The following is a 16,138-nucleotide window of genomic DNA, read 5'->3' as shown; positions in this document are numbered from 1 at the left end:
TTTTTATATTTTTGTTTTTTTTTGTGTTCCTTTCTGGGGTGGATGTTTGTTCTTTCTCTTCTATGTATAACTATTCTTATTTCTATTTTAGCTTTATTTTATTTTATTTTTCTTTTTGGAAAAAAAAAAAAGTTTATTGCTGTTTTTCTGTTCTGGTCATCTCTGTTTAAACATTAGTAAAAAAAATCCATCCATCCATCCATCCATCATCTTTTGCTTATCCGAGGTCGGGTCGCGGGGGCAGCAGCCTAAGCAGGGAAGCCCAGACTTCCCTCTCCCCAGCCACTTCGTCTAGCTCTTCCCGGGGGATCCCGAGGCATTCCCAGGCCAGCCGGGAGACATAGTCTTCCCAACGTGTCCTGGGTCTTCCCCGTGGCCTCCTACCGGTTGGACGTGCCCTAAACACCTCCCTAGGGAGGGGTTCGGGTCGCATCCTGACCAGATGCCCGAACCACCTCATCTGGCTCCTCTCGATGTGGAGGAGCAGCGGCTTTACTTTGAGTTCCTCCCGGATGGCAGAGCTTCTCACCCTATCTCTAAGGGAGAGGAAACTCATTTCGGCCGCTTGTACCCGTGATCTTATCCTTTCGGTCATGACCCAAAGCTCATGACCATAGGTGAGGATGGAACGTAGATCGACCGGTAAATTGAGAGCTTTGCCTTCCGGCTCAGCTCCTTCTTCACCACAACGGATCGATACAACGTCCGCATTACTGAAGACGCCGCACCGGTCCGCCTGTCGATCTCACGATCCACTCTTCCCCCACTCGTGAACAAGACTCCTAGGTACTTGAACTCCTCCACTTGGGGCAGGGTCTCCTCCCCAACCCGGAGATGGCACTCCCCCCTTTTTCCGGGCGAGAACCATGGACTCGGACTTGGAGGTGCTGATTCTCATTCCGATCAAACACCAAAAAAGAATGTGAGTGAATAAGACGTACAAACAGCATATGCAGTACATGTCGATGTGTTCAGGCGTGCAATTAGCTCCAATTTAAGCAGTATATTACCACACTGTACTACTGTCACCTGATGTGTGAACACATGTGCTCTGCACCAGCTGCAGGTACTTTGCACGATCCAACAAATCAGCGGGTTTGGACATGTGTCCCACCAACCAATTTGGGGAGGCCACGCACCTGGCAGGAAATAAGATTGCAAATTGGCGGCGCGGCCATCATTTGATGGTGGAAGTTTCAAAGTTAGTGACCACGATTGTTCTGATCTGTTTTTGGTTGATTGGAACTTGATTGGAACAAAACAAAGACACGTGACCATTTGTTTTTCAATTGTATATCAATTCATGTTACTGACGCAATTTGATGCTGAGGCGTTGGTGTGCGTGCACGGCCTTTGGAGAGAACACTCGTGCTTAATTATGAGCTATTTTTAAAACGGACGTCTGACTGAGCAGGAGGGAGCAAGAGGAACACATTTCTGGCTTGGATGGAAAACTAAAGTTAAAGTACCACTGATAGTCACACGCACACTCGGTGTGGTGAAATTACCCTCGGCATTTGATCCATCCCCTTGGTTCTGGGAGGTGAGGGGAGCAGTGAGCAGCAGCGGTGGCCACGCTTATTAATCATTTTAGTGATTTAATCCCCAATTCCAACCCTTGGGTCCCATTTTTAGTCTTTGTTAAAGTACCAATGATTGTCACACACATACTAAGTGTGTCGAAATGTGTTCTCTGCATTTGACTCATCCCCTTGTTTACCCCCTGGGAGTAGAGGGGAGCAGTGAGCAGCAGCGGTGGCCACGCTCTTGAATCTTTTAAGTGATTTAACCCCCAATTCCAAACCTTGGGTCCCATTTTTATAGTCTTTGTTAAAGTACCAATGATTGTCACACACACACTAAGTGTAGTGAAATGTGTCTTCTGCATTTGACCCATCCCCCTAATCACCCCCTGGGAGGTGAGGGGAGCAGTGAGCAGCAGCGGTGGCCACGCTTGTTAATCATTTTAGTGATTTAATCCCCAATTTCAACCCTTGGGTCTCAATTTAATAGTCTTTCTTAAAGTACCACTGATGGCCACACACACACTAGGTTTGGTGACATTTGTCCTCTGCATTTGACCCATGCCATTGTTCACCCCCCGGGAGGTGAGGGGAGCAGTAGGCAGAAGCGGTGGTCACGCTCGTAAATCATTTAGTGATTTAACCCCCAATTCCAACCCTTGGGTCCCATTAATAGTCTTTGTTAAAGTACAACTGATGATCACACACACACTAGGTTTGGTGACATGTGTCCTCTGCATTCGACCCATCTGTTTACCCCCTGGGAGTAGAGGGGAGCAGTGAGCAGCAGTGGTGGCCGCGCTCTTGAATCTTTTAAGTGATTTAACCCCCAATTCCAAACCTTGGGTCCCATTTATAGTCATTGTTAAAGTACCAATGATTGTCACACACATACTAAGTGTGTCGAAATTTGTTCTCTGCATTTGACCCATCCCCTTGTTTACCCCTTGGGAGTAGAGGGGAGAAGTGAGCAGCAGCGGTGACCACACTTGTTAATCATTTTAGTGATTTAACCCCCAATTCCAACCCATGGGTCCCATTTTTAGTCTTTGTTAAAGTACCAATGATTGTCGCACACATACTAAGTGTGTTGAAATTTGTTCTCTGCATTTGATCCATCCCCTTGTTCCACCCCCTGGGAGGTGAGGGGAGCAGTGAGCAGCAGCGGTGGCCACGCTTGTTAATCATTTTAGTGATTTAACCCCCAATTCCAACCCTTGGGTCCCATTTTAATAGTCTTTCTTAAAGTACCACTGATGGTCACACACACACTAGGTTTGGTGACATTTGTCCTCTGCATTTGACCCATGCCATTGTTCACCCCCTGGGAGGTGAGGGGAGCAGTGAGCAGCAGTGGTGGCCGCGCTCTTGAATCTTTTAAGTGATTTAACCCCCAATTCCAAACCTTGGGTCCCATTTTTAGTCATTGTTAAAGTACCAATGATTGTCACACACATACTAAGTGTGTCGAAATGTGTTCTCTGCATTTGATCTATTCCCTTGATCACCCCCTGGGAGTAGAGGGGAGCAGTGAGCAGCAGCGGTGGCCACGCTCTTGAATCTTTTAAGTGATTTAACCCCCAATTCCAAACCTTGGTTTCCATTGTTATAGTCTTTGTTAAAGTACCAATAATTGTCACACACACACTAGGTTTGGTGACATTTGTCGCTGCATTCGACCCATCCCCTTGTTCACCCCCTGGGAGGTGAGGGGAGCAGTGAGCAGCAGCGGTGGCCACGCTCTTGAATCTTTTAAGTGATTTAACCCCCAATTCCAAACCAGGTTCGATCCCCGCTTGTGCCATCCTAGTTACTGCCGTTGTGTCCTTGGGCAAGACACTTTACCCACCTGCTCCCAGTGCCACCCACACTGCTTTAAATGTAACTTAGATATTGGGTGTCACTATGTAAAGCGCTTTGAGTCACTTGAGAAAAGCGCTATATAAATATAATCCACTTCACTTCAATAAAAGCGCTGACAGGAAATAAAGAAACACAGAGGAAAACTAAAACATAACCAAACTGTCAGTGACCAGCCTGACACGTCCGTCCATGACCCCTCAGGGATGTGACGGGTTTTCCAAAACTGTAAGCCATATATGTGACAATTATAATAAATAATGGCTTGTCATATCTCATTGTGCATGTGATGAGTTCATCCAACATATTAGTTTCATGTTAGAAGTTGGTTTGCTGATCTGACTGGGCCTTCCTTACATATTTCCCCACTTTTAAAGGCCTACTGAAATGAGATTTTCTTATTCAAACGGGGATAGCAGGTCCATTCTATGTGTCATACTTGATCATTTCGCCATATTGCCATATTTTTGCTGAAAGGATTTAGTAGAGAACATCCACGATAAAGTTCACAACTTTTGGTCGCTAATAAAAAAGCCTTGCCTGTACCGGAAGTAGCAGATGATACGCGCGTGATGTCATGGGTTGTGGAGCTCCTCACATCTGAACATTGTTTACAATCATGGCCACCAGCAGCTAGATCGATTCGGACCGAGAAAGCGACAATTTCCCCATTAATTTGAGCGAGGATGAGGATACTGAGAGTGAAGGACTAGAAGAAGAAAAAAGACAGGGCAGTGGGAGCGATTCAGATGTTATTAGACACATTTACTAAGATAATTCTGGAAAATCCCTTATCTGCTTATTGTGTTACTAGTGTTTTAGTGAGATTATATGGTACCTGAAAGTGAAGGGGTGTGGCCACGGGTGTGGTGACCGCCAGTGTCTCTGAAGGAAGCCACGTTCCTCGACGAGGCGAAGCGAAGGCAGCCAGTCAGGCCGGGTTGAGCTTTTTTTCCCCCGTCCTCCAAGGTGTAAGCATCCCACGTTCGGGGGCGGCCGGTGGGAGGAGGCAAGAGAGTCCACAGCTGCCTCTTTGACAGGTGCACGAGGAACGACGCAAGCTCCGCTCATGTCTATGGTAAGAGCTGACTTATTACCACAATTTTCCCACCGAAACCTGCCGGTTGACATGTGGTAGTGAACCATGTTCGCTTGACCGCTCTGTTCCATAGTAAAGCTTCACCTTCGGGGAATGTAAACAAGGAAACACCGGCTGTGTTTGTGTTGCTAAAGGCAGCTGCAATACACCGCTTCCCACCGACATCTTTCTTCTTTGACGTCTCCATTATTAATTGAACAAATTGCAGAAGATTCAGCAACACAGATGTCCAGAATACTGTGGAATTATGCGGCACGGAGACTGTTTCTACAAACATTTGTGGAAGAATGGGCCGCTTTCAGGGAATTCCAGCGTGGAACTGTCATAGGATGCCACCAGTGCAACAAATCCAGTCGTGAACTTTCCTTTCTCCTAAATATTCCAAAGTCAACTTTATTATAGGAAATTGGAAAAGTTTAGGAACAACAGCAACTCAGCCACAAAGTGTAGGTAAACTGACAGAGAGGGGTCAGCGGATGCTGAAGCGCATAGTGCCAAGACTTTCTGCACAGTCAGTTGCGACAGAGCTCCAAAGTTCATGTGACCTTCCAATTAGCCCACGTACAGTACGCAGAGACCTTCATGGAATGGGTTTCCATGGCCGGGGAGCTGGATCTAAGCCAGACATCACCAAGACCAATGCAAAGCGTGGGATGCAGTGGTGTAAAGCACGTCGCCACTGGACTCTAGAGCAGTGGAGACGCCTTCTCTGGAGTGATGAATCACGCTTTTCCTTCTGGCAATCTGATGGACCAGTCTGGGTTTGGAGGTTGCCAGGTGAAGGCCGCATTTCGGACTGCAATGTGCCCGGTGTGAAATTACAGTGGGGCAAAAAAGTATTTAGTCAGCCAGCGATTGTGCAAGTTCTCCCACTTAAAATGATGACAGAGGTCTGTAATTTTCATCATAGGTACACTTCAACTGTGAGGGACAGAATGTGAAAAAAAATCCAGGAATTTTAAAGAATTTATTTGTAAATTATGGTGGAAAATAAGTATTTGGTCAACCATTCAAAGCTCTCACTGATGGAAGGAGGTTTTGGCTCAAAATCTCACGATACATGGCCCCATTCATTCTTTCCTTAACACGGATCAATGGTCCTGTCCCCTTAGCAGAAAAACAGCCCCAAAGCATGATATTTCCACCCCCATGCTTCACAGTAGGTATGGTGTTCTTGGGATGCAACTCAGTATTCTTCTTCCTCCAAACACGACGAGTTGGTTTCATCTGACCACATGACATTATTCCAATCCTCTGCTGTATCATCCATGTATCCATTTTGGTATAAACTCAACTCGTCGTGTTTGGAGGAAGAAGAATACTGAGTTGCATCCCAAGAACACCATACCTACTGTGAAGCATGGGGGTGGAAACATCATGCTTTGGGGCTGTTTTTCTGCTAAGGGGACAGGACGATTGATCCGTGTTAAGGAAAGAATGAATGGGGCCATGTATCGTGAGATTTGGAGCCAAAACCTCCTTCCATCAGTGAGAGCTTTGAATGGTTGACTAAATACTTATTTTCCACCATAATTTACAAATAAATTCTTTAAAATTCCGTCTTTCACAGTTGAAGTGTACCTATGATGAAAATGACAGACCTCCGTCATCATTTTAAGTGGGAGAACTTGCACAATCGCTGGCTGACTAAATACTTTTTGTGGAGGAGGAATTATGGTATGGGGCTGGTTTCTCAGGTGTTGGGCTTGGACCCTTAGTTCCAGTAAAATGTACTTTGAACGCTCCAGGATACAAAAACATTTTGGACTATTCCATAGCATGGCACTTTAAGTTCATATGTGAGTAATACTTTTGGCAATTTATGGTTTCTAACGTGGCTTCAACTGCTCGGAAATAAAAAAGACAAAAAAACGAGACGCACCAAAGTCTGTATGCTGCGGTAATCATTGGAAATGCACTTCATGTAGGTAGGATTCTCCCAGTATGCAACGCCATCCTCATCCAGGGTGCAGTGACGGAGGATAAGCCCTGAAATGACACACAAACAACTGTGGTGATGTACATACCCCTCATCACCTTGCTACCTAAGTACCACTTTCTGCACGGAGACTGACCCATTGCGTTGGGAGGACATCGCACTGCTGCTGTATCTCCAGCAGGGGTCATCTTCCAAACAACGTTGGAAAAGTTGTCCTCGCCGCATATTTCATGAGGTTCTAGTCACACCGAAATATACATCAATCAGTCATTTTATTTTCCACATTTCAAATTAATTCTATGTAGATGAAAGCAGTGTGAAATGGAAAATGGTCTGTATTTATATAGCGCTTTAATATACCCAAAGCATTATTTAAGTCATCCATCCATCCATCCATCTTCTTCCGCTTATCCGAGGTCGGGTCGCGGGGGCAGCAGCCTAAGCAGGGAAACCCAGACTTCCCTCTCCCCAGCCACTTCGTCTAGCTCTTCCGGGGGATCCCGAGGCGTTCCCAGGCCAGCCGGGAGACATAGTCTTCCCAACGTGTCCTGGGTCTTCCCCGTGGCCTCCTACCGGTTGGACGTGCCCTAAACACCTCCCTAGGGAGGCGTTCGGGTGGCATCCTGACCAGATGCCCGAACCACCTCATCTGTCCCCTTAGCAGAAAAACAGCCCCAAAGCATGATGTTTCCACCCCCATGCTTCACAGTAGGTTTGGTGTTCTTGGGATGCAACTCAGTATTCTTCTTCCTCCAAACACGACTGTGAGAGTTTGACCTTTGGCTTCCTCACAAACCGTGCACATTTGTTAAAAAGCTCCACACTGACACACTACAACCAGCATGCTCCACAAACAAGTTGTAAGCTGTCACTCACCATGGCTCTGCATGTCTGGCTAAAAGAGTCAGGGTGAGGCTGAAGGCTTTATGTAGGTGAGCACACCTGCTCTGACTAATTAGGCCTAATTTGGGCCAAACCATGATTGTCAGGAGCTGGGTGTTGCTGAGGGACATTTGAAAGTTGTGTTGTCTAAACCTGAATACACTGTGGACAAAAGTGACTGCTTTAAATATGCAAAAGTACTATGTGAATACTTTTTAGACATCTGATGGTTATTTACGGTTAAATTTAAAAGGAACTGTTTTCTTAATTTCCATCCATCCATCCATCTTCTTCTGCTTATCCGAGGTCGGGTCGCGGGGGCAGCAGTCTAAGCAGGGAAACCCAGACTTCCCTCTCTCCAGCCACTTCGTCTAGCTCTTCCCGGGGGATCCCGAGGCGTTCCCAGGCCAGCCGGGAGACATAGTCTTCCCAACGTGTCCTGGGTCTTCCCCGTGGCCTCCTACCGGTTGGACGTGCCCTAAACACCTCCCTAGGGAGGCGTTCGGGTGGCATCCTGACCAGATGCCCGAACCACCTCATCTGGCTCCTCCCGATGATTATTTAAGTCAGGCCTGGGCAATTATTTTGACTCGGAGGGGCCAAATTTAGAGAAAAAAAATGTGTCTGGGGGCCGGGATATTTATTTTTAGGAACACTAATACAAAAACCCATAATAATGTCTGATTCGAGTTGTACCCTGCCTTCTGCCCATGTGCAGCTGGGATAGGCGCTGTCACGCCAAATTTCTTCCCCCCTACAAAAATCTTCCCCCCAGAAGAAACTGCTTGAAGGACCCCAATGAGGGTGGAAGGACCTTAAAGGGGAACATTATCACCAAACCTATGTAAGCATCAATATATACCTTGATGGTGCAGAAAAAAGACCATCTGTTTTTTTAACCGATTTCCAAACTCTAAATGGGTGAATTTTGGCAAATTAAACGCCTTTCTGTCTATCGAGCTGGAGGCGATGACGTCAGAATGTGACGTCGCCGAGGTAACACACCCGTCATATTCATTTTCACATTACAAACACTGGGTCTCAGCTCTGTTATTTTCCATTTTTTTGACTATTTTCTGGAATTTTGGAGACATCATGCCTCGTCGGTGTGTTGTCGGAGGGTGTAACAACACTAACAGGGGGGGATTCAAGTTGCACCACTGGCCCGAAGACGCGAAAGTGTCTGCCGCCAGACCCCCATTGAATGTACCAGAGTGTCTCCACATTTGAGCGGCGATGCTAAGACAGACATGGCACAGAGATGTATGGATAACCTGCAGATGCATTTGCAACCATAAAGTCAACGAAATCACAAAGGTGAGTTTGGTTGATGTTGACTTATGTGCTAATCAGACATATTTGGTTGCGGCGTGACTGCCAGCTAATCAATGCTAACATGCTACGCTAATCGATGCCAACATGCTATTTTTTGGTGTTAAAGCAGACATGGCACAGAGATGTATGGATAACCTGTAGATGCATTTGCAGCGATAGTCAACGAAATCACAAAGGTGAGTTTTGTTGATGTTGACTTATGTGCTAATCAGACATATTTGGTTGCGGCGTGACTGCCAGTTAATCGATGCTATCATGCTACGCTAATCGATGCTAACATGCTATTTACCGGTGGTGCTAAAGCAGACATGGCACAGAGATGTATGGATAACCTGCAGATGCATTTGCAACGATAGTCAACGAAATCACAAAGGTGAGTTTTGTTGATGTTGACTGCCTGCTAATCGATGCTAACATGCTACGCTAATCGATGCTAACATGCTATTTACCGGCGGTGCTAAAGCAGACATGGCACAGAGATGCATGGATAACCTGCAGATGCATTTGCAGCGATAGTCAACGAAATGACAAAGGTGAGTTTTGTTGATGTTGACTGCCAACTAATCGATGCTAACATGCTACGCTAATCGATGCTAACATGCTATTTACCGGCGGTGCTAAAGCAGACATGGTACAGAGATGTATGGATAACCTGCAGATGCATTTGCAACTATATTACGTTTCCTTCCACCCACTTTTAATGCGAAACAAACACTTACCAATCGACGGATTTAAGTTGCTCCAGTGTCAAAAGATGCGAAAGTCCTGATCGTTTGGTCCGCACATTTTACCGGCGATGCTAACGCAGCTATTCGGCCATGCTATGGCTATGAATAGCGTCAATAGCTATTCACTCAATAGCTTCAGTTTCTTCAATATTTTCATACTCCAACCATCTGTTTCAATACATGCATAATCTGTTGAATCGCTTAAATCGCTGAAATCCGAGTTTGAATCCGAGCTAATGTCGCTATATCTTGCTGTGGTATTCCCATTGTTTGTTTACATTGGCAGCACTGTGTGACGTCACAGGGAAATGGCCAGTGTCTTCGCAGAGAGTGAAAATAAGGCACTTTAAAGCTTTATTTAGGGATATTCCGAGACCGGTAAAATTTAGAAAAAAAATTTAAAAAATACAACAAGCCACTGGGAACTGATTTTTATTGTTTTTAACCCTTTTGAAATTGTGATAATGTTCCCCTTTAAAGCAGCCCACACAGCTGCCTGTTTTAAAAGTATTATAATTGGCTGATTGTCATTGGTGAAAAATAACGATGAGGAAAAAATATTAGCATTCCAGCATGCTAACCTTTCAAGCTATTTTTGCTTTGCTAATTTTGCAGCTGTAACCCTCAAGAGTCATATAACTTGGTATTGTCACGCCCTCATTGGGGTCCTTCAGGCATTGGAGGGGATGTCACGCCAAATTTCTTCCGGGGGGAAGGTTTTTGTAGGGGGGGAAGAAATTTGGCATGACAGCTCCAACACCCCTCGCCACCCCATTAGGGACAAGCGGTAGCAAATGAAATAAATGGATGAATGCTAAAAACTTTATGACCGACCGCCTGAAAAACGGAATGTCATTTTATTTATTTTTTTACTGAATGAGACACCCAGAAAGTACCGTATTTTTCGGATTATAAGTCGCAGTTTGTTTTTTTTCCATAGTTTGGCCTGTTGTTCACTATTCTTTATTTATTTTAAATTGCCTTTCAAATGTCTATTCTTGGTGTTGGGTTTTATCAAATGAATATCCCCAAAAATATATGTTTTTTTCCTTCTTTATTGTGCATTTTCGGCAGGTGTGACTTATACTCCAGAGCGACTTATACTCCGAAAAATGCGGTACATGACAATAATGTAGGATTTACAATATTAACTATGAATGATAAAACACTGAATATTGATTCAATATGAACGTCACACCCCCTCTCAATCGATTTGATCAATAATCAAGTAAAAGACAACCAAAATGCAACAAACTCAGCGAAATATTAACGCGAAGGGTATAAAAAAACATCTACAATCTGATATATTTGAAATATCACTAAGCTTTAGAACTTTGTTGTAAAAATCTCCTTCCGCATCTGTCCCTGACACCCACATTTCAGGCTGGCCGCTCTGGAAACACTCTGTGGAAACAAACCACGGCCACACTACTTGGTGCCTCGTCTGAGCTGCTGTGACGTAGGTTACCTTAGTGACTAACTAGATGACCATAGTAACTACCGTATTTTTCGGGCTATAAGTCGCAGTTTTTTTTCATAGTTTGGCCGGGGGTGCGACTTATACTAAGGAGCGACTAATGTTTGAAATTATTAACACATTACCGTAAAATATCAAATAATATTATTTAGCTCATTCACGTAAGAGACTAGACGTATAAGATTTCATGGGATTTAGCGATTAGGAGTGACAGATTGTTTGGTAAAGGTATAGCATGTTCTATATGTTATAGTTATTTGAATGACTCTTACCATAATATTCTTCTCAGTTGGTTATTCATGCGTCATATAAAGTTCAGTCTGTTGTTCACTATTCTTTATTTATTTTAAATTGCCTTTCAAATGTCTTTTCTTGGTGTTGTGTTTTATCAAATACATTTCCCAAAAAATTTATGTTTTTTTCCCTTCTTTATTGTGCATTTTCGGCAGGTGCGACTTATACTCCAGAGCGACTTATACTCTGAAAAATGCGGTACATGACAATAATGTAGGATTTACAATATTAACTATGAATGATAAAACACTGAATATTGATTAAATATGAACGTCACACCCCATCTCGATTGACATTATTAATAATCAAGTGAAAGACAACAAAAATGCAACAAACTCAGCGAAATATTAACGCGAAGGGTATAAAAAAACATCTACAATCTGATATATTTGAAATATCACTAAGCTTTAGAACTTTGTTGTAAAAATCTCCTTCCGCATTCTGTCCCTGACACTCACATTTCAGGCTGGCCGTTCTGGAAACACTGTGGAAATAAACCACGGCCACACTACTTGATGCCTCGTCTGAGCTGCTGTGACGTAGGTTACCTTAGTAACTAATTAGATGACCATAGTAACTAAGTAGATTACCATAGTAACTAGTATATATAGCACAAATTCCAACCATTGAAATACTTTGTATAGTTCAAAACTGAGGGTCATTTGAAAACATCACCGCACATCATAATGGCAGCAACAGTTTCCACCTTAAAGGGGAACATTATCACAATTTCAAAAGGGTTAAAAACAATAAAAATCAGTTCCCAGCGGCTTGTTTTATCTTTCGAAGTTTTTTTCTAAATTTTACACCTCCCGGAATATCCCTAAAAAAACCTTTAAAGTTCTTGATTTTCGCTATTTGCGATGCGACTGTCCATTTCCCTGTGACGTCATACAGTGCTGCCAATACAAACAACATGGCGGTTACCACAGCAAGATATAGCGACATTAGCTCGGATTCAGACTCGGATTTCAGCGGCTTAAGCGATTCAACAGATTACGCATGTTTTGAAACAGATGGTCGGAGTATGGAGGCAGATAGCGTAAATGAAATTGAAGAAGAAACTGAAGCTATTGACGCTATTCAGCCATAGCATGGGTGTACCTAATGAAGTGGCCCATAGCATGGCTGCCTTATTAGCATCGCCGGTAAAATGTGCGGACCAAACGATCAGGACTTTCCCATCTTGTGACACTGGAGCAACTTAAATCCGTCGATTGGTAAGTGTTTGTTTCGCATTAAATGTGGGTATCTAGTTTCAAATGTACATACAGCTAGCGTAAATAGCATGTTAGCATCGATTAGCGTAGCATGTTAGCATTGATTAGCTGGCAGTCATGCCGTGACCAAATATGTCTGATTAGCACATAAGTCAACAACATCAACAAAACTCATCTTTGTGATTTCGTTGACTTAATGGTTGCAAATGCATCTGCAGGTTATCCATACATCTCTGTGCCATGTCTGTCTTAGCATCGCCGGTCAAATGTGAAGACACTTTGGTACATTCAATGGGGGTCTGGCGGCAGATTTCTTGCCAGTGGTGCAACTTGAATCCCTCCCTGTTAGTGTTGTTATACCCTCCGACAACACACCCACGAGGCATGATGTCTCCAAGGTTCCAGAAAATAGTCGAAAAAACGGAAAATAACAGTGCTGAGACCCGGTGTTTGCAATGTGTTAAAAATGAAAATGGCGGCTGTATTACGTTCTGACGTCATCGCCAAAAGAGCGATAAACAGAAAGGCGTTTAATTCGCCAAAATTCACCCATTTAGAGTTCGGAAATCGGTTAAAAAAATATATGGTCTTTTTTCTGCTACATCAAGGTATATATTGACGCTTACATAGGTCTGGTGATAATGTTCCCCTTTAAGCTTACACGCACTAGGTAGTGTAATACACTTTTGTCATCATATTTTAATTATACAACATAATTACAACAATACAATATAATTACAACTGTTAACCGTGATTATTCCTGGATAATAAAAAAACTGTGTGTAGAATTTTAAGGACAAAAAAAATCGACTTATTCCATTTTATTAATGATCTATTGCTAACGATGGATTCTGATGCGTCATCTATGTTGCTGCTCCTCGATCTTAGCGCTGCTTTCGATACCGTCGATCATAATATTTTATTAGAACGTATCAAAACACGAATTGGTATGTCAGACTTAGCCCTGTCCTGGTTTAACTCTTATCTTACTGATAGGATGCAGTGCGTCTCCCACAACAATGTGACCTCGGACTACATTAAGGTAACGTGTGGAGTTCCCCAGGGTTCGGTTCTTGGCCCTGCACTCTTCAGCATCTACATGCTGCCGCTAGGTGACATCATACGCAAATACGGTGTTAGCTTTCACTGTTATGCTGATGACACCCAACTCTACATGCCCCTAAAGCTGACCAACACGCCGGACTGTAGTCACCTGGAGGCGTGTCTTAATGAAATTAAACAATGGATGTCTGGTAACTTTTTGCAACTCAACGCCAAAAAAACGGAAATGCTGATTATCGGTCCAGCTAGACACCGACCTCTATTTAATAATACAACTTTAACATTTGACAACCAAACAATTAAACAAGGTGACTTGGTAAAGAATCTGGGTGTTATCTTTGACCCAACTCTCTCCTTTGAGGCACACATTAAAAGCGTTACTAAAACGGCCTTCTTTCATCTCCGTAATATCGCTAAAATTCGCTCCATTCTGTCCACTAAAGACGCTGAGATCATTATCCATGCGTTTGTTACGTCTCGTCTCGATTACTGTAACGTACTATTTTCGGGTCTCCCCATGTCTAGCATTAAAAGATTACAGTTGGTACAAAATGCGGCTGCTAGACTTTTGACAAGAACAAGAAAGTTTGATCACATTACACCTGTACTGTATATACCTTTATATACATATATACATACATATATACCTGTACTGGCTCACCTGCACTGGCTTCCTGTGCACTTAAGATGTGACTTTAAGGTTTTACTACTTACGTATAAAATACTACACGGTCTAGCTCCATCCTATCTTGCCCATTGTATTGTACCATATGTCCCGGCAAGAAATCTGCCTTCAAAGGACTCCGGCTTATTAGTGATTCCCAAAGCCCAAAAAAAAGTCTGCGGGCTATAGAGCATTTTCATTTCGGGCTCCAGTACTCTGGAATGCCCTCCCGGTAACAGTTCGAGATGCCACCTCAGTAGAAGCATTTAAGTCTCACCTTAAAACTCATTTGTATACTCTAGCCTTTAAATAGACTCCATTTTTAGACCAGTTGATCTGCCGTTTATTTTCTTTTTCTCCTATGTCCCACTCTCCCTTGTGGAGGGGGTCCGGTCCGATCCGGTGGCCATGTACTGCTCGCCCGTGTATCGGCTGGGGACATCTCTGCGCTGCTGATCCGCCTCCGCTTGGGATGGTTTCCTGCTGGCTCCGCTGTGAACGGGACTCTCGCTGCTGTGTTGGATCCGCTTTAGACTGGACTTTTGCGACTGTGTTGGATCCATTATGGATTGAACTTTCACAGTATCATGTTAGACCCGCTCGACATCCATTGCTTTCCTCCTCTCCAAGGTTCTCATAGTCATCATTGTCACCGACGTCCCACTGGGTGTGAGTTTTCCTTGCCCTTATGTGGGCCTACCGAGGATGTGGTAGTGGTTTGTGCAGCCCTTTGAGACACTAGTGATTTAGGGCTATATAAGTAAACATTGATTGATTGATTGATTGATTTTGGAATAAGGAAGTAATGTAACAAAATGTGGGGAAAGTGAAGCGGTGTGAATACTTTCCAGATGCATTGTAAACGACAGGCTAAGACAGGATAAAGTAACGTTCAGAAGGCAGTAGAAATACTTGAAAAGAAATGAATGAGGGAAAATGTTCTGAGGCTGGAGGAAAGATGAAGGAAGGTGCTGGTTTAATTTGGGTAATTTTGGAATTGAAAAATGACATAAGGGTTCTTATTAAGAAAACAGATGAGTCCATCTGAGAGGGAAGTGGATGTGGTGGGCTCGCAATATTGTCAAGAAGAAAAAAAAAACACTGCTTTTAAATTGCCTTCATTAGTACGGATGAAAGATGTACAGTCGGAGGATGCTGCCTTGTTCCGACAGTCTTTGTAGCGTTGGAGATGATGAACGTACTTGCCACTCAACCTTTCACTTACCGGGGCATCTTTTTTCATTACAGTGCCGGATCTCTTCTTTCTCTGCGGGACAGGTCTGCCCTCCAAAAAAGGGTCCATAACATATTCTGCTCCTCTGCTGGCTCCCCCCACCACAGGTCTTGGAACAACTTGACCACAGAGACCAAGGCTGCCACCTACCATCCACTGAAAGGAAAGGAGCATTTGTTACTCTGCACAACACGTGAGTTTAGGGCTGTAACAGTACGCAAAAATTCCAGTTTGGTACGTACCTCGGTTTTCAGCTACAGTAAGAAAACAACAAAATATACAATGTTTGGTTATTTATTTACCAAATTTGTAAACAATGGCTTTATCCTTCTAACATTGGGAACACTATAATAATTCTGCCCCGAGTTAATAAACATGAAACTGCCTCAAATTGTTGCTCAGATGAAATAAAATGAAAAGTGCAGCATTAAACAGTTTCAAGTCAACTCATCATGCTTAATTTATCTCAGCATTTGGGAAGCCTGTAGTTGATTTTTATTTTGTAAATGTAATATTTTTATCAACATGTGATAGCAGGGACCCTGCCATTCAAAGCTTTTCTGTCCATAAAACACACACACACCGCAAAATGAGCTAACGTCACACTAAAAGCTAATTAGCCAGAACTGCAAGCGAGCTGAGCTCCAGTTTAAGTTTCTAGAAGGTCAACGAGATCATAGCGATGTTACTAGTAGTTGACGGGGGTGTTTATTATCATTGCCTTATGCTCACCTGCTAAACACTTATCTGCTGGACGCTGAATCATTTATTACATGCACTCTGAATACGCACTTCTGATTGGCTGTTACTGCTATGTATGT

The 16,138-nt window shown here is 43.5% G+C and overlaps 1 protein-coding gene across 6 annotated transcripts in view; it reads right to left on the bottom strand.

The window, feature by feature from the left end:
* adgrb1a (adhesion G protein-coupled receptor B1a) overlaps positions 1-16,138 on the bottom strand; it is a 468,831-nt gene that overhangs the window by 280,420 nt on the left and 172,273 nt on the right. For all 6 annotated transcript variants that reach the window (XM_061914951.1, XM_061914947.1, XM_061914950.1 and 3 more), the window contains exons 7-9: positions 15,309-15,473; positions 6,558-6,659; positions 6,365-6,471 (exon numbers count right to left, since the gene is read on the bottom strand). In XM_061914951.1, the coding sequence (XP_061770935.1) occupies positions 6,365-6,471; positions 6,558-6,659; positions 15,309-15,473 (374 nt within the window). The remainder of the gene's footprint in view (positions 1-6,364; positions 6,472-6,557; positions 6,660-15,308; positions 15,474-16,138) is intronic.

Source organism: Nerophis ophidion, linkage group LG11 (assembly GCF_033978795.1).
Source record: "Nerophis ophidion isolate RoL-2023_Sa linkage group LG11, RoL_Noph_v1.0, whole genome shotgun sequence".
Lineage (NCBI taxonomy): Eukaryota > Metazoa > Chordata > Actinopteri > Syngnathiformes > Syngnathidae > Nerophis > Nerophis ophidion.
This window is presented reverse-complemented; position numbering and strand designations above follow the sequence as displayed.